The 25,738-nt window shown below is 53.8% G+C and overlaps 1 protein-coding gene across 6 annotated transcripts in view; it reads right to left on the bottom strand.

Annotated features, from left to right (window-relative positions):
- LOC140106316 (membrane-spanning 4-domains subfamily A member 3-like) overlaps positions 1 to 25,173 on the bottom strand; it is a 58,087-nt gene extending 32,914 nt beyond the window's left edge. The window contains exons 1-5 of one of the 6 annotated variants that reach the window (XM_072130704.1): positions 10,370 to 11,927; positions 9,936 to 10,140; positions 7,032 to 7,318; positions 3,412 to 3,522; positions 446 to 502 (exon numbers count right to left, since the gene is read on the bottom strand). In XM_072130704.1, the coding sequence (XP_071986805.1) occupies positions 446 to 502; positions 3,412 to 3,522; positions 7,032 to 7,318; positions 9,936 to 10,125 (645 nt within the window). In that variant the 5' untranslated portion in view covers positions 10,126 to 10,140; positions 10,370 to 11,927. The other 5 variants (XM_072130705.1, XM_072130709.1, XM_072130708.1 and 2 more) reach the window with 5 other exon arrangements.
- Between the last annotated feature and the right edge of the window lie 565 nt (positions 25,174 to 25,738).

The following is a 25,738-nucleotide window of genomic DNA, read 5'->3' as shown; positions in this document are numbered from 1 at the left end:
AGAGGGTATATATATATATACTATTATTTATCACTACCTGCCGGTGCCTGGAGATGACTGGAGCCCTGACTACTATACAGGTAATACTTAGGGGGGGGGGCATCTCTAGGGGCAGTATAGAGGGTATATATATATATACTATTATTTAGGTAATACTATACAGGTAATACTTAGGGGGGGCAGCATCTCTAGGGGCAGTATAGAGGGTATATATATATACTATTATTATCACTACCTGGAGATGACTGGAGCCCTGACTACTATACAGGTAATACTTAGGGGTTGCAGCATCTCTAGGGGCAGTATAGAGGGTATATATATATATACTATTATTTAGGTAATACTATACAGGTAATACTTAGGGGGGCCCCTAGATTACATTCCAGTACTGGGCCCGATCCCCTGAGTGTGACCCTGGTACCAGCAATGAGATGCGGTCACTCACCAGGCAGGAGTTGGGTTTGGCCTGAGCAGTGATGGAGAGAATTCCTGCAATGATATACTGTAGAGAGAATATACAATCATGTTATATTATACAGGGGTGACATCACAGCAGGACAGTGAAAAGAATGATGAAACGAGAACATTATATTCCTCAGAAAACCAATACTTTCAGATAAAGAGAAGCCATGGGGTCATGCTGATGCCTAGAGAGGTCGTCCTGCACCCGGCACAAGAAATAGGGAATCTGATGCCTCCTGCCCCTGGTGGTGACACTGAGGACTCTGGACCATGGATTCGGGGGCATTTGGGCGCAGGAAATACATTATTTTTCAGCGTGCTATAAGTTTGTGACGCACAGGATTTGATGATGATTTGGGGCACAAACCATTAAATTAAAAAGGTCTCCACATTCATGAAATCCATAAACCTCCTTCAGCTGCTCCAATCAGGTGCCAAAAACAGTCAGGTCACAAAACCAGTTGGAAAAATGGAAGCACTGGAAAAGTTTTGGACCTCACTGCCCGCTGACTGCACCTCACTGCCCACTGGCTGGACCTCACTGCCCACTGACTGGACCTCACAGCTCGCTGACTGCACCTCACTGCCTGCTGCCTGGACCTCACTGCCCGCTGACTGCACCTCACTGCCCGCTGACTGGACCTCACTGCCCGCTGACTGCACCTCACTGCCCGCTGACTGGACCTCACTGCCCGCTGACTGCACCTCACTGCCCGCTGACTGCACCTCACTGCCCGCTGACTGGACCTCACTGCCCGCTGACTGGACCTCACTGCCCGCAGACTGGACCTCACTGCTCGCTGACTGGACCTCACTGCCTGCTGACTGGACCTCACTGCCCGCTGACTGGACCTCACTGCCCGCTGACTGGACCTCACTGCCCGCTGACTGGACCTCACTGCCCGCTGGATGGACCTCACTGCCCGCTGACTGGACCTCACTGCCCACTGACTGGACCTCACTGCCCGCTGGATGGACCCCACTGCCTGCTGACTGGACCTCACTGCCCGCTGACTGGACCTCACTGCCCGCTGACTGGACCTCTATGCTGACTGGACCTCACTGCCCGCTGACTGGACCTCTATGCTGACTGGACCTCACTGCCCGCTGACTGGACCTCACTGCCCGCTGGATGGACCCCACTGCCCGCTGACTGGACCTCACTGCCCCCTGACTGGACGTCACTGCTCGCTGACTGGACCTCACTGCCCGCTGGATGGACCTCACTGCCCGCTGACTGGACCTCACTGCCCGCTGGATGGACCTCACTGCCCGCTGACTGGACCTCACTGCCCGCAGACTGGACCTCACTGCTCACTGACTGGACCTCACTGCCTGCTGATTGGACCTCACTGCCCGCTGACTGGACCTCAATGCTCACTGACTGGACCTCACTGCTCACTGACTGGACCTCACTGCCTGCTGATTGGACCTCACTGCCCGCAGACTGGACCTCACTGCCCGCTGACTGGACCTCACTGCCCGCTGGATGGACCTCACTGCCCGCAGACTGGACCTCACTGCCTGCTGGATTGACCTCACTGCCCGCAGACTGGACCTCACTGCCTGCTGATTGGACCTCACTGCCCGCAGACTGGACCTCACTGCCCGCTGGATGGACCTCACTGCCCCCTGACTGGACCTCACTGCCCGCTGACTGGACCTCACTGCCCGCAGACTGGACCTCACTGCCCGCTGACTGGACCTCACTGCCCCCTGACTGGACCTCACTGCCCGCTGGCTGGACCTCACTGCCCGCTGGATGGACCCCACTGCCTGCTGGATGGACCTCACTGCCCGCAGACTGGACCTCACTGCTCGCTGACTGGACCTCACTGCCTGCTGACTGGACCTCACTGCCCGCAGACTGGACCTCACTGCCCGCTGGATGGACCTCACTGCCCACTGGATGGACCTCACTGCCCACAGACTGGACCTCACTGCCCGCTGGATGGACCCCACTGCCCGCTGACTGGACCACACTGCCCCCTGACTGGACCTCACTGCTCGCTGACTGGACCTCACTGCCCGCTGGATGGACCTCACTGCCCGCAGACTGGACCTCACTGCCCGCTGACTGGACTTCACTGCCCCCTGACTGGACCTCACTGCCTGCTGCCTGGACCTCACTGCCCGCTGGCTGGACCTCACTGCCTGCTGACTGGACCTCACTGCCCGCTGACTGGACCTCACTGCCCCCTGACTGGACCTGACTGCCCGCTGACTGGACCTCACTGCCCGCTGACTGGACCTCACTGCCCGCTGGATGGACCCCACTGCCTGCTGGATGGACCTCACTGCTCGCTGACTGGACCTCACTGCCTGCTGACTGGACCTCACTGCGCGCTGACTGGACCTCACTGCCTGCTGACTGGACCTCACTGCCCGCTGACTGGACCTCACTGCCTGCTGACTGGACCTCACTGCCCGCTGACTGGGACTCACTGCTCGCTGACTGGACCTCACTGCTCGCTGACTGGACCTCACTGCCCACTGACTGGACCTCACTGCCCGCTGACTGGACCTCACTGCCCGCTGACTGGACCTCACTGCCCGCTGACTGGACCTCACTGCCCGCTGACTGGACCTCACTGCCCGCTGACTGGACCTCACTGCCCCCTGACTGGACCTCACTGCCTGCTGCCTGGACCTCACTGCCCGCTGGCTGGACCTCACTGCCTGCTGACTGGACCTCACTGCCTGCTGACTGGACCTCACTGCCCGCTGACTGGACCTCACTGCCCCCTGACTGGACCTCACTACCTGCTGCCTGGACCTCACTGCCCGCTGGTTGGACCTCACTGCCTGCTGACTGGAGCTCACTGCCTGCTGACTGGACCTCACTGGGCCTCTATGCTGAATGGGGGGAATGTCGAGCGCTGGTACATGTCACATACATATCATATCAGATGTTACACATTACAGGTCAGACATAGTAATGATACCTACAAAAACTGAGCCCCAAAAAGGAATTCCACTTATTCGTGTGATGGTGAGTGTGGTGTAAATCAGGCCGATTCCCAACGCAATCTCCAAGATGGCGGCCACAATCATCACAATCTGGAAAGGAAAGAAGACAAAACACTTTTCAGGTCATTATCACATATTTTTCCTTTGAATCTGATGTCAAAACCAGAAACAAATGTAACAAATCGTCTTGTTTTCTACGTCAGACACTTTTTCTGTTTTTGGTTATTGTGATGCATTTGGTTTTTCTTTATTCCATTTATTTTTGAGTCATTCATAGATTTAGCTTTAGCAGCAGCTGCCTGGCGCTAGCAGCGAGCGGCCATTCACTACAATCCTTCTTTCCTGTACAATGTCGTCTTTATGATATGTAACGATTACATTGGATCACTTGTCCCAACACTCAATGCCCCATTTACAGCCCAACTTTACACTTTGGCAGATCAGATCCCCATCATCTGCGAAGACAATTACAGCACAACCTTAGCCTTGTAATAGAAATGTGTGACGTACAGGGTTAATTCATCATTATTTGTATCTGATCGGAAATATTGGCAAATCTAGTGATGTCCACTGGTAGTATGGACACGAATGTGCTGGGCGGGGCTGGATTAAGGTTGGTGGGGGCCCCAGAGCGTATCATTTGATGGAGGCCCCCACTTAATGTGGCATACATGCATAAATATATCTACATACAGCTTCTGCCCCCCCCCCAATAATATCTATATACAGCCGGATAAGAGGATTGTCTGCGATTTTGGTGGCCATGCGACTTGGTGGGGGCCCCGTTAAAGGAAAAGTGGTCAATTAAAGAAATCATAAGAATGAAATCCAAATGGGCTGCTGCCAGCGTCGGCTCCAGGTATCACTGGGCCCCCGGGTGACAGAGCCTCAGTGGCCTCTTTGCAGTGAAGTGACATGGCGGCATTAAAAATTCTGAAATTAAATAGTCTCCTGTTCCCTAAAATATTTCCTAGTTCATCATAACAAACAGTCCCCTCAGTGTAATTTTATATGAAGCCCCCCTTATTCCCTATGGATTCCTTATGTGGGTCCCCCAGAAGCCCAGGGCCCTGGCTACTATTAGGGCTTATTGTAGATGATCCAATCATCAGTAAAACTACTGTACATAATCTATGCACCACAAATATTAATACAAATATATTCCAGCAATGAGGTAGGTCAGGACAGGCAGCACGGGATCAGAGTCGGAGACGTAGAGGTAGGTCAGGACAGGCAGCACGGGATCAGAGTCGAAGACGTAGAGGTAGGTAGGACAGGCAGCACGGGATCAGAGTCGGAGACGTAGCGGTAGGTCAGGACAGGCAGCATGGGATCAGAGTCGGAGACGTAGCGGTAGGTCAGGACAGGCAGCACGGGATGGGAGTTGGAGACGTAGCAGTAGGTCAGGACGGGCAGCACGGGATCAGAGTCGGAGATGTAGAGGTAGGTCAGGACAGGCAGCACGGGATCAGAGTCGGAGACGTAGAGGTAGGTCAGGACAGGCAGCACGGGATCAGAGTCGGAGACGTAGAGGTAGGTCAGGACAGGCAGCACGGGATCAGAGTCGGAGACGTAGAGGTAGGTCAGGACAGGCAGCACGGGATCAGAGTCGGAGACGTAGCGGTAGGTCAGGACAGGCAGCACGGGATCAGAGTTGGAGACGTAGAGGTAGGTCAGGACAGGCAGCACGGGATCAGAGTCAGAGACGTAGAGGTAGGTCAGGACAGGCAGCACGGGATCAGAGTCGGAGACGTAGCGGTAGGTCAGGACAGGCAGCACGGGATGGGAGTCGGAGACGTAGAGGTAGGTCAGGATGGGCAGCACGGGATCAGAGTCGGAGACGTAGAGGTAGGTCAGGACAGGCAGCGCGGGATCAGAGTCGGAGACGTAGAGGTAGGTCAGGACAGGCAGCATGGGATCAGAGTCGGAGACGTAGCAGTAGGTCAGGACAGGCAGCACGGGATCAGAATCGAAGACGTAGCAGTAGGTCAGGACGGGCAGCACGGGATCAGAGTCGGAGACGTAGCAGGAGGTCAGGACAGGCAGCACGGGATCAGAGTCGGAGACGTAGCAGTAGGTCAGGACGGGCAGCACGGGATCGGAGTCGGAGACGTAGCAGTAGGTCAGGACGGGCAGCACGGGATCGGAGTCAGGAACAGAATTGAGGTCACAACAGGAAATCAGGATAATCGCAGAGGGCTTGGAATACAGCTTTCTATCCGGCATGGAAGCACAAAGATCCGGCAGGGGACACAGGAAGAGGCTGGAATTCATAATGACAAGCAGCTGCCCAGCGCCAATTACCGGTGCACTGGCCCTTTAAAATTTTACAGAGCCGGCACATGCGCGCCCTAGGACACAGCAACACGTGCGCCGGAGCCCAGACATCGCGGGAATGGCCGCTGGAGCCGGGACAGGTAAGTTACAGGCTGGGGCACATGGAGGCACGGGATACGGGTCGCTGCGGCAGCCATGACAGTCACTAATTAATTCACTTGTTCCCAATAAACCTATTAGAAGCTTCTGAAGATATGACATCATCATACGGCCCGTCCCAAAGTGTTTAATGGTGTAGTAAGTGCATGTAAACCTGGGTAATAAAGTTATAAAAATGCCTTACACACAGGGGAGGCAGGGCCCATAGCTGACCTCTGAATGGGGCCCCTCCTCAGCATAAACATACACGCAGTACACACACACCACAAATACAGACATACAACATATACATACAGTCAATATAGACCGTTGCAGCATGTACACATCCCATATACACACATACAGCAAATACCACATACATACAATACCATACACCACACACTATACACAACCAATACTCCAGATCCTGGGGCCTCCTGACACTTTGGGCCCCATAGCGGCTGCTGTGGCTGCTACCCCTGTAGTTACGCCCCTGTTCTCTCATTATTCTGGCATTTGGTAAATATTAATCCCAATCGACCTAAAACAGGAAAGGCTTATTCAGATTTCATGTCAGTGAGAAAAAAAATCCCAACGGTTTCTCCTGCATTTAGTGTAACACGAGTCCGGAGCATTACAGTTAGTGGCCGCATTTCTCAGTGTTTCTGTCTGACAATAATATAATAAGAACCTGCAAACCGCTTGTACGTGTATCTAGAACGTGTCTGCGCCGGTTCTGTGTGGCGGCTGCTCTGTGTCCGACAAGACAGAAAAATGTGCAAACAAGGGGCTGCTACTGTTTGGGGGACGGCGCGCACAATTCTGTCCAACGTGCCCCAAAATCGAGTCTGCGCCACAATTCTGCAGCATGAACAAAGTGCACCAAGAAAAAGCTGGCGCCCCCTTCCTGAGCCGCGCAGGGGGGCACCACATTCACGAAGACCGTGCACCCTCTGCTCATAGTGCAGCTTCCTCTATCGGCCAATGTCTGTGAGAGGAAGGAAAATCTGATGGAATTGAAGAGCCGGAGAGAAAACCCAAGGAGCATAGAAACATCTGCCGCACAAAGTAACTAGCGGAGCTTCTAATGAGCCACAAGACACAAGTAGGAAATGTTCTGCATCTATAGACAAATCATAGACTTACCCTACATTCCTATTGGTGCCTATCCTATGTCTACTTACCCCCAAGGCCTTTGGTTTGCCCCTCAGGAATGTTGTGAAGAAAGGAGATGAAGGGTCTGTATTTGGGGCCACTATTCCAGCCACATTCCATTGTGGTGGCCCCGTGGCTACATTCCACGCCTGTGCTGGAGAAGAACCATTGTATCCGGGATATGGAGAAGGGACATTCTGTATGTAGGTTGGAACTTGTGTATTCCAGTTAGGGACAGATGTCGGAGCCGGGCTCTGTGGGGTGTAGCCAGGAGGGGAATTCTCATTATTTGTTGTGGACATTGTGGACACCGACACTGAAAGAAACAATGTAACATTAGTTTGTAATTTACAGCAAGTGGAAGTCAGGGGGGAACGTGTGTCATAGATTTTCGGCTGCCACTCTTTGAAGGTTCCTACTGAATCATTTCAATGTATCTTAAGGAGGACCTTTCACCCCCTCACACATGTGGAGATTACACACCATCCTGTAGGGGCTGTTACACAGATCCAGGGGCACTTTTTCTTTCTAGCCCCACTGTTGTAGAGATATCAGTCCCAGTTTCTGACCATTATAATCTGTGTTTGGTCAGAGAGGAGGGGCTGGGGCTGGAGGCGTGTGTAATGCTAATCTTCTCTCATCCTGTCCAATCAGTGGAAGGCAATGTCAGAGAAGCTATTATGAATATTGAGCTGTGATTTTTTTCTATGTTCATCTAATGGCTGTGTTCACACACATTTCTGCTCATATTCTGTTGACATTGTGTTTACATTATCACAATGTATCGTCAGTTTAGATTGTGGTTGTGTTTACGCTGCATTTGTTCCACGGTTACTCTTATGTGGCGTTTGCGGCCCATCTAGGCTTATTCCGCGTTTGCAACACGTTTACACTTACTCGGCGTTTGTGTCACTTTTACGCTAACGTGGCGTTTGAATTAAATTTACTTTTACAAAACGTTTCTGTCACAGTTACGCTTATGTGGCATTTGCGTCATGTTTACTCTGAGGAGGCGTGTGCGTAACGTTTACCCTTACGTGGTGCAGCTTCAGGTGCATTTTTGCTTCTTTTTTGTGCCTTTTTAGGAGAAAAATAGTGATAGATGCTGCAAACATCTGTATAGCAGCCGCTCACTATGTCAGATAAGCACAGGGACTCAGAACCACTAAGTGCCGGACTGTTGCTTGCACCCAAAAAAGTAGAGTGACAAATTTAATAACTGCGCCAAAAACCCCCAGCAAAAACTGTCCAAAAAACTATGATCAATATCGGACATGGTCTTTATGAATGTGGCGCCCCCCTCCGCTGCTCCGTGGGCAGCAATTTTTATTTTGGTGCAGTGGCAGCCAAGGTCAAGGTACAGGAACGGCAGCAATCTCGTAGTCAGGGACAGGCAGGAGGTCAGGACGGGCGGCACAGGAACGGAGTCAGAGACGTAGCAACCGGTCAGAGCAGGCGGCACAGGAGCGAAGTCAGAAACGGAACCGTGGTCACAACGGAAATTCTCAGAAACAGCACAAGGCATAGACACAGCTTTCTCTAGGGCTCTAGGCACAAAGGAAGAGGTAGGGCTAAATAGACACCTGAAAATGGCTAGTTTAGTGGCGCGCTGGCCCTTTAAATCTCCTGAAGGTGGCGCGCGCGCCCTAGGAGTCGGGAATGAGCACGCACGGCCGAAGAGGACGGAGCAGGAGCCGGGATCTTTGCGGGGAGAACGGGGCACGGGTGAGCCCACAACCTGCAATATGGGTCACGGGACCACCCGTGACACATAGGAAGTAGTCAGAGTGCCCACAGTAGTAGCCAGCTGGAATGCCCCAAAAGTAGCCAGCCAGAGTGCCCCCAGAGCAACCATATAGAGTTCCCTTTACCCATAGCAGTCAGCCATGGTGCCCCCATAGTAGCCAGCAGCTCCTGCCCCTCCCCGGATGTGGAAAAAAGAACAAAAACATTTACTCACCTTTCCCCACTCCCTGAAGCAGTCTTCTTCTCTTCTCAGGTGTGCAGCGACTGTGGGTGGGAACATGTGATGTGATGATATCATCGTGTCTGCCGGCTTCAGAGCAGATGAGCATAACTGTTGTAGAGGGGAAGACTGCTGCTGCTTGGTGGGAGCAGGGAAAGGTGAGTATCTGCGTATCCTGCCCTTATGCTGCTCTCCTGACAGCACAGCATAGGGGCAATGTTATGGGCCAGATAACACAAGGCCGGAGGCTGGATTTGGCCTGGGAGCCTTGTGTTTGACACCCATTTCCCAGGTGATAGAGGACCATGAAAATAGTGAAGACATGAAACAAGACAAACAAACAGGAAGGCACAATGAGAGGCGGGAAACAATTCAGGTCACAACTGAGATAGAAAATGAGGTACAAAATGAGTCCAAGATACAAAGTAATGGTCTAGATCAGTGGTGGCGAACCTATGGCACGGGTGACACAGGTGACACTCGCAGCACTCTCTGTGGGCACCCAGGCCTCATCCCAGCACAGAGTTTCCGGACAGGACTCTGAAAACCTCCTCCTGCAGTCTCTGCCACCCATGATGTGCTGTATTCAGGGCTACTCTAAAGCTGCACATCCTCAGCTGCCCAGGACTACAGGGGGAAGGAGACAAGATTGTGTTATTATTGGAGCTCCTGCTCTGGGCCCCACAATTCTTCCTGTTCAGGGGCCCCTGGGAGGAAGCTACAATGATAATCTGAATGTCTTCTCTTTAACCTGTATTGGTGTCCTCAGGACACAGATGCAATTAAAAGCCGTGACAAAACAGGTAGCAACAGTTAAAGTTTAAATTGCCATGTCAGCACTTTGTATTTACAGTGGCTTTGGTCGGACTTTGGGCACTCGGTCTCTAAAGGTTCGCCATCACTGGTCTAGATCTGTCAGAAGCCGAGATCAGAAGAAACCTACAATGCAGATAGAATTCGCACTCACAGGGGATAAAGCCAGACGAGATAAACTTTGCCCGGCGGGGAGATGATTGGATCAGAGTTCTGCTTTTATTAACCATTGCCGATCCAGAGCAGGGCTGCATAGAGGCGCATGTGGTAAACCATTGTTCACACTGCCAGAGAGTCTCCCAGCAATATCGCTGTTTTTCTAAGTCTTCACCATCCCTGACCATAGCCACCGTCCATCACTGGGGCAGGAGAAAATAGAACTAATATACAATATTTTTCAAAAACCTTAAAATCAGAAAATTTGTCATATACGGATATCCCACACCTCACACAGACACGAGAGAAGCTGAAGAAATGACACAATCTCCACAGATAAAGACGTCGTGATATACTCACACGTCTCCAGAGGGTATCGCTGCAGTAAGTGTCCGGCAGGGCTGAGTTACAATATCTCTAATCAACACTTACCTCTGCCCCGAGGCAGTAAAGACGTCAGCAGCTTAGTCAGACCTTCCACTGATGGAAAACCTCGGCTGTTATGTTGTCCTGAACCAAAGAATGTCACCTGACGGAAACTGATGAGTTATTTACTCAGAGAATTGCTCATTTATCACCACTTACTTCCTTGTGAAAGCAGAAGGGGGACACCGGCCTGGAGGAGATACACCGGCCTGGAGGGGATACACCGGCCTGGAGGGATACACACCGGCCTGGAGGGGATACACCGGCCTGGAGGGATACACCGGCCTGGAGGGATACACCAGCCTGGAGGGATACACCGGCCTGGAGGGGATACACCGGCCTGGAGGGATACACCGGCCTTAAGGGCTACACCGGCCTGGATGGCTACACCGGCCTGGAGGAATACACCGGCCTGAAGGGGATACACCATCCTGGGGGGATACACCAGCCTGGAGGGATACACCGGCCTGGAGGAATACACCGGCCTGGAGGGGATACACCATCCTGGGGGGATACACCAGCTTGGAGGGATACACCGGCCTGGAGGGGATACACCGGCCTGGAGGGGATACACCAGCCTGGAGGGATACACCGGCCTGGAGGAATACACCGGCCTGGAGGAATACACCGGCCTGGAGAGATACACCGGACTGGAGGGGATACACCGGCCTAGAGGAATACACCATCCTGGAGGGGATACACTGGCCTGGAGGGATACACCAGCCTGGAGGAATACACCGGCCTGGAGGGGATACACCGGCCTGGAGGAATACACCGGCCTGGAGAGATACACCGGACTGGAGGGGATACACCAGCCTAGAGAAATACACCGGCCTGGAGGTATAAACTGGCCTGGAGGGGATACACCAGCCTGGAGGGATACACCGGCCTGGAGGGATACACCGGCCTGGAGGAGATACAACGGCCTGGAGGGATACACCGGCCTGGAGGGATACACCGGCCTGGAGAGATACACTGGCCTAAAGGAATACACCGGCCTAGAGGAATACACCGGCCTGGAGGTATAAACTGGCCTGGAGGGGATACACCAGCCTGGAGGGATACACCGGCCTGGAGGGATACACCGGCCTGGAGGAGATACAACGGCCTGGAGGGATACACCGGACTGGAGGGATACACCGGCCTGGAGAGATACACCGGCCTGGAGTAATACACCAGCCTGGACGGGTACACCGGCCTGGAGGTGTACACCAGCCTGGAGGGATACACCGGCCTGGAGGTGTACACCAGCCTAGAGGGATACACCGGCCTAAAGGAATACACCGGCCTAGAGGAATACACCGGCCTGGAGGAATACACCTGCCTGGACGCGTACACCGGCCTGGAGGTATTCACCGGCCTGGAGGGATACACGCGGCCTGGAGGTATACACCGGCCTAGAGGGACTACACCGGCCTTGAGGGGATACACCGGCCTGGAGGGATACACCGGCCTGGAGGGGTACACCGGCCTGGAGAGATACACCGCCCTGGAGTAATACACCAGCCTGGACGGGTACACCGGCCTGGAGGTGTACACCAGCCTGGAGGGATACACCGGCCTGGAGGTGTACACCAGCCTGGAGGGATACACCGGCCTGGAGGGATACACCGGCCTGGAGGAATACACCGGCCTGGAGGTATAAACTGGCCTGGAGGGGATACACCAGCCTGGAGGGATACACCGGCCTGGAGGGATACACCGGCCTGGAGGGGATACAACGGCCTCGAGGGATACACCGGCCTGGAGAGATACACCGGCCTAAAAGAATACACCGGCCTAGAGGAATACACCGGCCTGGAGGGGATACACCGGCCTGGAGGGGTACACCGGCCTGGAGGGGATAAACCGGTCTGGAGGGGATACACCGGCCTGGAGGGATACACCGGCCTGGAGGGATACACCGGCCTGGAGGGATACACCGGCCTGGAGGAATACAAAGGCCTGGAGGTATAAACTGGCCTGGAGGGGATACACCAGCCTGGAGGGATACACCGGCCTGGAGGGATACACCGGCCTGGAGGGATACACCGGCCTGGAGGGGATACAACGGCCTGGAGGGATACACCGGCCTGGAGAGATACACCGGTCTAAAGGAATACACCGGCCTGGCGGGGATACACCGGCCTGGAGGGGATACACCGGCCTGGAGGGGTACACCGGCCTGGAGGGGATACACCGGTCTGCAGGGGATACACCAGCCTGGAGGGATACACCGGCCTGGAGGGGATACACCAGCCTGGAGGGGTACACCGGCCTGGAGGGTATACCCCGGCCTGGAGGGATACACTGGCCTGGAGGGGATACGCTGGCCTGGAGGGATACACTGGCCTGGAGAAATAAACCAGTCTGGAGGGGATACACCGGCCTGGAGGGATACACCGGCCTGGAAGAATACACCGGCCTGGAGGGATACACCGACCTTGAGGGGATACACCGGCCTGGAGGGATACACCGGCCTGGAGGGGTACACCGGCCTGGAGAGATACACCGGCCTGGAGTAATACACCAGCCTGGACGGGTACACCGGCCTGGAGGTGTACACCAGCCTGGAGGGATACACCGGCCTGGAGGTGTACACCAGCCTAGAGGGATACACCGGCCTGGAGAGATACACCGGCCTAAAAGAATACACCGGCCTAGAGGAATACACTGGCCTGGAGGGGATACACCGGCCTGGAGGGGTACACCGGCCTGGAGGGGATAAACCGGTCTGGAGGGGATACACCAGCCTGGAGGGATGCACCGGCCTGGAGGGATACACCGGCCTGGAGGGATACAACGGCCTGGCGGAATACACCGGTCTGGAGGTATAAACTGGCCTGGAGGGGATACACCAGCCAGGAGGGATACACCGGCCTGGAGGGATACACCGGCCTGGAGGGGATACAATGGCCTGGAGGGATACACCGGCCTGGAGAGATACACTGGCCTAAAGGAATACACCGGCCTGGAGGGGATACACCGGCCTGGAGGGGTACACCGGCCTGAAGGGGATACACCGGTCTGGAGGGGATACACCAGCCTGGAGGGTACACCGGCCTGGAGGGGATACACCGGCCTGGAGGGGTACACCGGCCTGGAGGGAATACCCCGGCCTGGAGGGATACACTGGCCTGGAGGGGATACGCCGGCCTGGAGGGATACACCGGCCTGGAGGAATAAACCGGTCTGGAGGGGATACACCGGCCTGGAGGGATACACCGGCCTGGAAGAATACACCGGCCTGGAGGGATACACCGGCCTGGAGGAATACACCGGCCTGGACGCGTACACCGGCCTTGAGGTATTCACCGGCCTGGAGGGATACACACGGCCTGGAGGTATACACCAGCCTGGAGGGGCTACACCGGCCTGGAGGGGCTACACCGGCCTGGATGCATACACTGGCCTGGAGAGATACACCAGCCTGGAGGAATACACCGCCTGGACGGGTACACCAGCCTGGAGGTGTACACCAGGGATACACCGGCCTGGAGGGATACACCGGTCTGGAGGGGATACACCGGCCTGGAGGGATACACCGGCCTGGAGGAAATACACTGGCCTGGAGGGGATACACCGGCCTGGAGGGATACACCGGCCTTGAGGGATACACCGGCCTGGAGGGGATACACCGGCCTGGAGGAATACACTGGCCTGGAGGAATACACCGGCCTGGAGGGATACACTGGCCTGGAGGGATACACCGGTCTGGAGGGGTACACTGGCCTGGAGAAATACACCGGCCTGGAGGGATACACTGGCCTGGAGGGATACACCGGCCTGGAGGGGATACACCGGCCTGGAGGGGATACACCAGCCTAGAGGGATACACCGGCCTGGAGGAATACACCGGCCTGGAGGGATACACCGGCCTGGAGGGATACACCGCCCTGGAGGGATACACCGGCCTGGAGGAATACACCGGCCTGGAGGTATAAACTGGCCAGGATGGGATACACCGGCCTGGAGGGATACACCGGTCTGGAGGGATACACCGGTCTGGAGGGGATACAACGGCCTGGAGGGATACACCGGCCTGGAGGGATACACACGGCCTGGAGGTATACACCGGCCTGGAGGGGCTACACCGGCCTGGAGGGGCTACACCAGCCTGGACGCATACACTGGCCTGGAGGGATACACTGGCCTGGAGAGATACACCGGCCTGGACAGGTACACCAGCCTGGAGGTGTACACCAGGGATACACCGGCCTGGAGGGATACACCGGCCTGGAGGAATACACCGGCCTGGAGGAATACACCGGCCTGGAGGAAATACACTGGCCTGGAGGGGATACACCGGCCTGGAGGGATACACCGGCCTGGAGGGATACACCGGCCTGGAGGAATACACCGGCCTGGAGGGATACACCGGTCTGGAGGGGTTCACTGGCCTGGAGGAATAGACCGGCCTGGAGGGATACACTGGCCTGGAGGGATACACCGGTCTGGAGGGGTTCACTGGCCTGGAGGAATAGACCGGCCTGGAGGGATACACTGGCCTGGAGGGATACACCAGCCTGGAGGAATACACCGGCCTGGAGGGGATACACCAGCCTGGAGGAATACACCGGCCTAGAGGGATACAACGGCCTGGAAGAATACACCGGCCTGGAGGGATACACCAGCCTGGAGGGATACACCGGCCTGGAGGGGATACACCGGCCTGGAGGAATACACCAGCCTGGAGGAGATACACCGGCCTGGAGGGATACAACGGCCTGGAGGAATACACCGCCGTGGAGGAATACACCGCCCTGGAGGGGATACACTGGCCTGGAGGAATACACCGGCCTGGAGGGATACACTGGCCTGGAGGGATACACCGGTCTGGAGGGGTACACTGGCCTGGAGGAATAGACCGGCCTGGAGGGATTCACTGGCCTGGAGGGATACACCGGCCTGGAGGAATACACCGGCCTGGAGGGGATACACCAGCCTGGAGGAATACACCGGCCTAGAGGGATACAACGGCCTGGAAGAATACACCGGCCTGGAGGGGATACACCGGCCTGGAGGAATACACCAGCCTGGAGGAGATACACCGGCCTGGAGGGATACAACGGCCTGGAGGAATATACCGCCCTGGAGGAATACACTGCCCTGGAGGGGATACACCAGCCTGGATGGGATACACCGGCCTGGAGGGATACACCGGCCTGGAAGAGTACACCGGCCTGGAGGTGTACACCAGCCTGGAGGCATACACCGGCCTGGAGGGGTACACCGGCCTGGAGGGATACACCGGCCTGGAGGAATACACCGGCCTGGAGGGATACACCGGCCTGGAGGGGATACACCGGCCTGGAGGGGATACACCATCCTGGAGGGGTACACCGGCCTGGAGGGATACACCGGCCTGGAGGAATACACCGGCCTGGAGGGATACACCGGCCTGGAGGAATACACCGGCCTGGAGGGGATACACCATCCTGGAGGGGATACACCAGCCTGGAGGGATACACCAGCCTGGAGGGATACACCGGCCTGGAGGGGATACACCGGCCTGGAGGGGAAACACCGGCCTGGAGGGATACACCGGCCTGGAAGAATACACCGGCCTGGAGGGATACACCGGCCTGGAGGAATACACCAGCCTGGATGCGTACACCGGCCTGGAGGTATTCACCGGCCTGGAGGGATACACCGGCCTGGAGGGATACACACGGCCTGGAGGTATACACCGGCCTGGAGGGGCTTCACCGGCCTGGACGCATACACCGGCCTGGAGAGATACACCGGCCTGGAGAGATACACCGGCCTGTGTATCCCTTGCAGCTGTAGATCCTTCCTGAAAAGGCAAGGGTTAAGTGGATGTAAGTTTACGACCAATTGTATTGCACCATGTACACTGGAGTGTGATTGGAGAGTTAGCCACCACCTGACCAGGATAACAAAACCTCTGGACAGGGAGGGGCTAGAGGTCTTAGGTCTTTATAACCAGGTCTGTTCTCAGTATAGAGCACAGGAGCTTGTAACTTGCCTGCAGTTTGGGGTGCTGTGGTGGTGGTCTGGGGCTTATTCACTTGAGGCACAGGTATTTTTTCCTTGACATTTGTGGTATTACCTGGATGGACTCTATAATTGTGTGCTCAGCACAGCCCCTAACTATATATATTGATTCATTTGGTATGTTTACATGACTTGATATTTTGTACTACGGATAATGGATTGACCACCACCATGTTGTTTGCTTGTGTGGATTTTAACGTGTGTGTTTTTAATGTCCAATTTTTGATTTTCTATACTTATTAATAAAGATTTACATTTTGAATTACTTTATGGTACTTGGAGTATGAACTTTGGTCTTGTATGCTTTTTGTTGGTATTTATTGTTGCCTGCAGTTGTTCTAATAAAGAACTGTAAGTTGATTTGCACAACGTTGCCTCCATCTGTTCCTTGGATACGGCTGTTACCACCACGAGCTCCCCATCCATCACCCAGGGACATACACTACAGACACTCAGGGGTTGCCCCAGGGAGAACCAGTATACCAGCCTCTCCCTCTACATTTTCTTGCACATACCACCTGCTGCAGGCCTGCCAGGCTGTAGGACAGCCCTCCGGTCCCCATACCAAGCACCGGGACACTAGCGTGCCTAGGCCGCAACCGCCAGCCACTCCGGTATTCTGGGCCCCGGCTGCCTCCGGGCCCCAAGAAAACTTGGGATATCAGATATTTTTGGAACTGCTTTACATATCTGTTAACAATATTACTTTGTTATTCTAGTAGCATGTGAGCATTAAATTCTGATAGGAAACGTTAGTAAACATATTTGTATAAACTAGGCAGACAAATGGCAAACGTGACAAAACATATGCTTGTCATTTTTCCAAATAAAATTATTTAATGTTGGCTGTATTAATAAGGGGAGGGGATGCTTGGATGTATTAATAAGGGGAAGGGGGTGCTAGGCTGTATTAATAAGGGGAGGGGATGCCTGGCTGTATTAATAAGGGGAGGGGGTGCTTGGCTGTATTAATAAGGAAAGGGGATGCTTGGATGTATTAATAAGGGGGGGGATTCCTGGCTGTATTAATAAGGAGGGGATGCTTGTCTGTATTAATAAGGGGAGAGGGGATGCTTGGATGTATTAATAAGGGGAGGGGATGCCTGGCTGTATTAATAAGGGGAGGGGATGCTTGTCTGTATTAACAAGGGGAGAGGGGATGCTTGGATGCATTAATAAGGGGAAGGGGAAGCTTGGATGTATTAATAAGGGGAAGGGGATGCTTGGCTGCATTAATAAGGAGAAAAGGGATACTTGGCTGTATTATTAAGGGGAGGGGATGCTTGGCTATATTAATAAGGGGAAGGGGATGCTTGGCTGTATTAATAAGGGGAAGGGGATGCTTAGCTGTATTAATAAGGGGAGTTGATGCTTGGCTGTATTAATAAGTTGAGGGGGATGCTTGGCTGTATTAATAAGGGGAGGGGATGTTTGGCTGTATTAATAAGGGGAGGGGATGCTTGGCTGTATTTATAAGGGGAGGGGATGCTTGGGAGGCTTGGATGTATTAATAAGGGGAAAGGATACTTGGCTGTATTAATAAGGGGAGAGGAAGCTTGGCTGTATTAATAAGGGGAAAGGATACTTGGCTGTATTAATAAGGGGAGAGGAAGCTTGGCTGTATTATTAAGGAGAAGGGGATGCTTGGCTGTATTAATAAGGGGAGAGGATGCTTGGCTATATTAATAAGGGGAGGGGAAGCTTGGCTGTATTATTAAGGAGAAGGGGATGCTTGGCTGTATTAATAAGGGAAGAGGATACTTGGCTGTATTAATAAGGGGAGAAGATTCTTGGCTGTATTAATAAGGGGAGGGGATACTTGGCTATATTAATAAGGGGAGGGGATGCTTGGCTGTATTACTAAGGGAAGGGGATGCTTGGCTGTATTAATAAGGGGAGGGGATGCTTGGCTGTATTAATAAGGGGAGAGGATGCTTGGCTATATTAATAAGGGGAGGGGAAGCTTGGCTGTATTATTAAGGAGAAGGGGATGCTTGGCTGTATTAATAAGGGAAGAGGATACTTGGCTGTATTAATAAGGGGAGAAGATTCTTGGCTGTATTAATAAGGGGAGGGGATACTTGGCTATATTAATAAGGGGAGGGGATGCTTGGCTGTATTACTAAGGGAAGGGGATGCTTGGCTGTATTAATAAGGGGAGGGGATGCTTGGCTGTATTAATAAGGGGAGGGATTGCTTGGCTTTATTAATAAGGAAAGGGGATGCTTGGCTGTATTAATAAGGGAAGGGGATACTTGGGTGTATTAATAAGGGAAGGGGATGCTACGCTGTTTTAATAAGAGAAGGGAATGCTTGGCTGTATAAATAAGAGAAGAAGATGCTTGGCTGTATTAAAGGGGAGGGGATGCTTGGCTGTATTAATAAGGTAAGGGGATACTTGGCTATATTAATAAGGGGAGGGAATGCTTGTGCAATGCCCTCGCCGATGCAAGGCAGAGGAGTGGTTGTGAATATGTCCCACCATGTAGCTTGCAGCCTGTGTAGGGTCTGATTAGCCTCACAGCATGTCACTAAATAACACTAGATAACACAGATGAACTCTGCAGTGGTAGATCCTGCCTGGTAAGGCAGGAGTTAATTGCTTTATGTGATGTAAAATGTGTCATCCAATCACATGTATTATCCTAATGTATTGTAAGCTGGGATGTAATTGGAGGACTAACCACCACATGACCAAGAGCCAGGGGCGTTGCTAGGGTGGTAAAAGATCCGGGGCACGGGCCCCAATGCATGTGTGTTGCACTTTGAGTAATGCCCCTCCTGTACATAACCCCCTCACATGTGGTTGTGCCAATAACAAGGTTATTTCTGGTATATACAGCTACAGAGAACACAGGAGAAATCCCCATCACCACATCTTATGTTCCTCATTGTCCCTACATCTTGGTTCCCGGGCAGTGTTATCCTGCTGCTGCCCCTAACAATCTCCCCAAATACTGAAAGGCGGAGCTCACACGTTTGTCTTGCATTTAAACAAAACCAGGAGCGTGTTACCCATCACATGTGTATTACTGGAAAATATATGTGATCAAACCGAGGCCTGTCCTAGTGCCATGTGTGAGCACGCTCCAAGAAATGTGCCACACACCGCCCCCCCATAAGTAATGTCCTCACACAGCCCCCCAGTAAGTAATGTCCTCACACAGTCCCCCAGTAAGTAATGTGCCTCACACAGCCCCCCAGTAAGTAATGTGCCTCACACAGTCCCCCAGTAAGTAATGTGTCTCACACAGCCCCCCAGTAAGTAATGTGCCTCACACAGCCCCCCAGTAAGTAATGTGCCTCACACAGTCCCCCAGTAAGTAATGTGCCTCACACAGTCCCCCAGTAAGTAATGTGTCTCACACAGCCCCCCAGTAAGTAATGTGCCTCACACAGCCCCCCAGTAAGTAATGTGCCTCACACAGCCCCCCAGTAAGTAATGTGTCTCACACAGCCCCCCAGTAAGTAATGTGTCTCACACAGCCCCCCAGTAATGTCCTCACACAGCCCCCCAGTAAGTAATGCCTCACACACAGCCCCCCAGTAATGTCCCCACACAGCCCCCCATAAGTAATGTGCCTCACACAGTCCCCCAGTAAGTAATGTGTCTCACACAGCCCCCCCAGTAATGTCCCCACACAGCCCCCCATAAGTAATGTGCCTCACACAGTCCCCCAGTAAATAATGTGTCTCACACAGCCCCCCAGTAAGTAATGTGCCTCACACAGCCCCCCAGTAAGTAATGTGCCTCACACAGTCCCCCAGTAAGTACTGTGCCCACACACACAGCCCCCCCAGTAAGTAATGTGCCTCACACAGCCCCCCCAGTAAGTAATGTGCCTCACACAGTCCCCCAGTAAGTAATGTGTCTCACACAGCCCCCCAGTAAGTAATGTGCCTCACACACAGCCCCCCAGTAAGTAATGTGCCTCACACAGCCCCCCCAGTAAGTAATGTGCCTCACACAGCCCCCCCAGTAAGTAATGTGCCTCACACAGCCCCCCCAGTAAGTAATGTGCCTCACACAGTCCCCCAGTAAGTAATGTGTCTCACACAGCCCCCCAGTAAGTAATGTGTCTCACACAGCCCCCCAGTAAGTAATGTGTCTCACACAGCCCCCCCAGTAAGTAATGTGCCTCACACACAGCCCCCCAGTAAGTAATGTGCCCACACAGCCCCCCAGTAAGTAATGTGTCCTACACAGCCCCCCAGTAAGTAATGTGCCTCACACAGTCCCCCAGTAAGTAATGTGTCTCACACAGCCCCCCAGTAAGTAATGTGCCTCACACAGCCCCCCAGTAAGTAATGTGTCTCACACAGCCCCCCAGTAAGTAATGTGTCTCACACAGCCCCCCAGTAAGTAATGTGTCTCACACAGCCCCCCAGTAAGTAATGTGTCTCACACACAGCCCCCCAGTAAGTAATGTGCCTCACACACAGCCCCCCACTAAGTAATGTCCTCACACAGCCCCCCCAGTAAGTACTGTGTCTCACACAGCCCCCCAGTAAGTAATGTGTCTCACACAGCCCCCCAGTAAGTAATGTGTCTCACACAGCCCCCCAGTAAGTAATGTGCCTCACACAGCCCCCCCAGTAAGTAATGTGTCTCACACAGTCCCCCAGTAATGTCCTCACACAGCCCCCCAGTAAGTAATGCCTCACACACAGCCTCCCGCCCCCAGTAAGTAATGTCCTCACACAGTCCCCCAGTAAATAATGTGCCTCACACAGTCCCCCGTAAATAATGTGCCTCACACAGCCCCCCACTAAGTAATGTGCCTCATACACAGCCCCCCACTAAGTAATGTGCCTCACACACAGCCCCCCAGTAAGTAATGTGCCTCACACACAGACCCCCACTAAGTAATGTGCCTCACACACAGCCCCCCACTAAGTAATGTGCCTCACACAGCCCCCCAGTAAGTAATGTCCTCACACACAGCCCCCCAGTAAGTAATGTGCCTCACACAGCCCCCCAGTAAGTAGTGTGCCCCACACAGTCCCCCCAGTAAGTAATGTGCCTCACACAGCCCCCCAGTAAGTAGTGTGCCTCACACAGTCCCCCCAGGAAATAATGTCCTCACACAGCCCCCCAGGAAATAATGTGCCTCACACAGCCCCCCCAGTAAATAATGTGCCTCACACAGTCCCCCAGTAAATAATGTGCCTCACACAGTCCCCCAGTAAGTAATGTGCCTCACACACAGCCCCCCAGGAAATAATGTGCCTCACACACAGCCCCCCAGGAAATAATGTGCCCCACACAGTCCCCCAGTAAATAATGTGCCTCACACAGTCCCCCCAGGAAATAATGTGCCTCACACAGTCCCCCAGTAAATAATGTCCCCACACAGCCCCCCAGTAAGTAATGTGCCTCACACAGCTCCCCAGTAAATAATGTGCCTCACACAGTCCCCCCCAGTAAATAATGTGCCTCACACAGTCCCCCCAGTAAATAATGTGCCTCACACAGCCCCCCCATAAGTAATGTGCCTCACACAGCCCCCCAATAAATAATGTGCCTCACACAGTTCCCCCAGTAAATAATGTGCCTCACACAGCCCCCCCAGTAAATAATGTGCCTCACACAGCCCCCCCATAAGTAATGTGCCTCACACAGCCCCCCAGTAAATAATGTGCCTCACACAGCCCCCCAGTAAGTAATGTGCCTCACACAGCCCCCCAGTAAGTAATGTGCCTCACACAGTCCCCCAGTAAGTAATGTGCCTCACACACAGCCCCCCAGTAAATAATGTGCCTCACACAGCCCCCCAGTAAGTAATGTGCCTCACACAGTCCTCCAGTAAGTAATGTGCCTCACACAGCCCCCCAGTAAGTAATGTGCCTCACACAGCCCCCCCAGTAAATAATGTGCCTCACACAGCCCCCCAGTAAGTAATGTGCCTCACACAAAGGCCCCCCAGGAAATAATGTGCCTCACACAGCCCCCCAGTAAGTAATGTGCCTCACACACAGCCCCCCAGTAAGTAATGTGCCTCACACAGTCCCCCCAGTAAGTAATGTGCCTCACACAGCCCCCCAGTAAGTAATGTGCCTCACACAGCCCTCCACTAAGTAATGTGCCCACACACAGTCCCCCCAGTAAGTAATGCGCCCCACACAGCCCCCCAGTAAGTAATGTGCCTCACACAGCCCCCCCAGGAAATAATGTGCCTCACACAGTCCTCCAGTAAGTAATGTGCCTCACACAGCCCCCCAGTAAGTAATGTGCCTCACACAGCCCCCCCAGTAAATAATGTGCCTCACACACAGTCCCCCCAGTAAGTAATGTGCCTCACACAGCCCCCCCAGTAATGTGCTCACACAGCCCCCCCCCCAGTAATGTGTCTCACACAGCCCCCCAGTAAGTAATGTGCCTCACACAGCCCCCCAGTAAGTAATGTGCCTCACACAGTCCCCCCAGTAAGTAATGTGTCTCACACAGCCCCCCAGTAAGTAATGTGCCTCACACAGCCCCCCCAGTAAATAATGTGCCTCACACAGCCCCCCAGTAAGTAATGTGCCTCACACAGCCCCCCAGTAAGTAATGTGCCTCACACAGCCCCCCCAGTAAGTAATGTGCCTCACACAGCCCCCCAGTAAGTAATGTGCCTCACACAGCCCCCCAGTAAGTAATGTGCCTCACACAAAGGCCCCCCAGGAAATAATGTGCCTCACACAGCCCCCCAGTAAGTAATGTGCCTCACACACAGCCCCCCAGTAAGTAATGTGCCTCACACAGTCCCCCCAGTAAGTAATGTGCCTCACACAGCCCCCCAGTAAGTAATGTGCCTCACACAGCCCTCCACTAAGTAATGTGCCCACACACAGTCCCCCCAGTAAGTAATGCGCCCCACACAGCCCCCCAGTAAGTAATGTGCCTCACACAGCCCCCCCAGGAAATAATGTGCCTCACACAGCCCCCCAGTAAGTAATGTGCCTCACACAGCCCCCCCCCCAGTAAATAATGTGCCTCACACAGTCCCCCCAGTAAATAATGTGCCTCACACAGTCCCCCCAGTAAGTAATGTGCCTCACACAGTCCCCCCAGTAAGTAATGTGCCTCACACAGTCCCCCCAGTAAGTAATGTGCCTCACACAGCCCCCCAGTAAATAATGTGCCTCACACAGTCCCCCCAGTAAGTAATGTGTCTCACACAGTCCCCCCAGTAAGTAATGTGCCTCACACAGTCCCCCCAGTAAGTAATGTGCCTCACACAGTCCCCCCAGTAAGTAATGTGTCTCACACAGTCCCCCAGTAAGTACTGTGCCCACACACACAGCCCCCCCAGTAAGTAATGTGTCTCACACAGTCCCCCAGTAAGTACTGTGCCCACACACACAGCCCCCCCAGTAAGTAATGTGCCTCACACAGTCCCCCCAGTAAGTAATGTGTCTCACACAGTCCCCCCAGTAAGTAATGTGCCCCACACACAGCCCCCCAGTAAGTAATGTGTCTCACACAGTCCCCCAGTAAGTAATGTGCCTCACACAGTCCCCCCAGTAAGTAATGTGTCTCACACAGTCCCCCAGTAAGTACTGTGCCCACACACACAGCCCCCCCAGTAAGTAATGTGTCCTACACAGCCCCCCAGTAAGTAATGTGTCTCACACAGTCCCCCAGTAAGTAATGTGTCTCACACAGTCCCCCAGTAAGTAATGTGTCTCACACAGTCCCCCAGTAAGTAATGTGTCTCACACAGTCCCCCAGTAAGTACTGTGCCCACACACACAGCCCCCCCAGTAAGTAATGTGCCTCACACAGCCCCCCCAGTAAGTAATGTGCCTCACACAGTCCCCCCAGTAAATAATGTGCCTCACACAGTCCCCCCAGTAAGTACTGTGCCCACACACACAGCCCCCCCAGTAAGTAATGTGTCTCACACAGTCCCCCAGTAAGTACTGTGCCCACACACACAGCCCCCCCAGTAAGTAATGTGCCTCACACAGTCCCCCCAGTAAGTAATGTGTCTCACACAGTCCCCCCAGTAAGTAATGTGCCTCACACACAGCCCCCCAGTAAGTAATGTGTCTCACACAGTCCCCCAGTAAGTAATGTGCCTCACACAGTCCCCCCAGTAAATAATGTGCCTCACACAGCCCCCCCAGTAAGTAATGTGCCCACACGGACCCCCAGTAAGTAATGTGCCTCACACAGTCCCCCCAGTAAATAATGTGCCTCACACAGCCCCCCCAGTAAGTAATGTGTCTCACACACAGCCCCCCCAGTAAGTAATGTGCCTCACACAGCCCCCCCAGTAATGTGCCCACACAGCCCCCCCAGTAAGTAATGTGCCTCACACAGTCCCCCAGTAAGTAATGTGTCTCACACAGTCCCCCAGTAAGTAATGTGCCTCACACAGCCCCCCAGTAAGTAATGTGCCCACACACACAGCCCCCCCAGTAAGTAATGTGCCTCACACAGTCCCCCCAGTAAATAATGTGCCTCACACAGTCCCCCCAGTAAGTAATGTGCCTCACACAGTCCCCCCAGTAAGTAATGTGCCTCACACAGTCCCCCCAGTAAATAATGTGCCTCACACAGTCCCCCCAGTAAGTAATGTGCCTCACACAGTCCCCCCAGTAAATAATGTGCCTCACACAGTCCCCCCAGTAAGTAATGTGCCTCACACAGTCCCCCCAGTAAGTAATGTGCCTCACACAGTCCCCCCAGTAAATAATGTGCCTCACACAGTCCCCCCAGTAAATAATGTGCCTCACACAGTCCCCCCAGTAAGTAATGTGCCTCACAATGTTCTCCCCCTTCCCTAGTCCCTATCATGTTTCTCACCTCACAGATGCAGCTCTCTCTCTCTCTCTCTCTTTCTGTGCGCTGCTTTCCCCTGCAGGTCATGTGATCATGACATCATCACAGGTCCTTGAGCCTCTAGAACTCCCGGAGGCTAGGTCCTTGCAGGGGAAAGCAGCGCCTGCACTCATTCTCATCACGATCTGAGGACACAGATCGTGATGAGAACGAGAGGGAAGGAATCTCCCGGGCAGCGGGGCAGATGATCTGCTGACCCGAGGAGATTCGGGGCACTGGCCAAAAGATCCGGGGCACGAGCCCCGGATCTTTTGACCTAGCGACGCCCCTGCCAAGAGCTGAGAAAAAGTGACGTTTGGAGATTTCCAACAGTCAGTTCAGTCAGAGAAGTGAGTCTGACAGGATTCAGTCAGAAAGACTAGCCAGTCAGACCAAGCAGTGAGACAGTAGAGTGTAGTGAGTTAGACAGAGAGAGGAAAGGGGTATCATCCTACCTTCCAGGGTTATACCTGAAGCAACCCAGGACAAGCTGAAGCAGCCTTTTAGGACACAGCTATCTCCCAGCCTGCCACTGCATCCAGGCTGATGATCCCTCCTGTGGCTCCCTC

The sequence above is a fragment of the Engystomops pustulosus genome, chromosome 11 (genome assembly GCF_040894005.1).
Source record: "Engystomops pustulosus chromosome 11, aEngPut4.maternal, whole genome shotgun sequence".
In the NCBI taxonomy this organism is placed as follows: domain Eukaryota; kingdom Metazoa; phylum Chordata; class Amphibia; order Anura; family Leptodactylidae; genus Engystomops; species Engystomops pustulosus.
The sequence above is the reverse complement of the archived record's forward strand: the minus strand, read 5'-3'. Positions and strand labels throughout refer to the sequence as shown.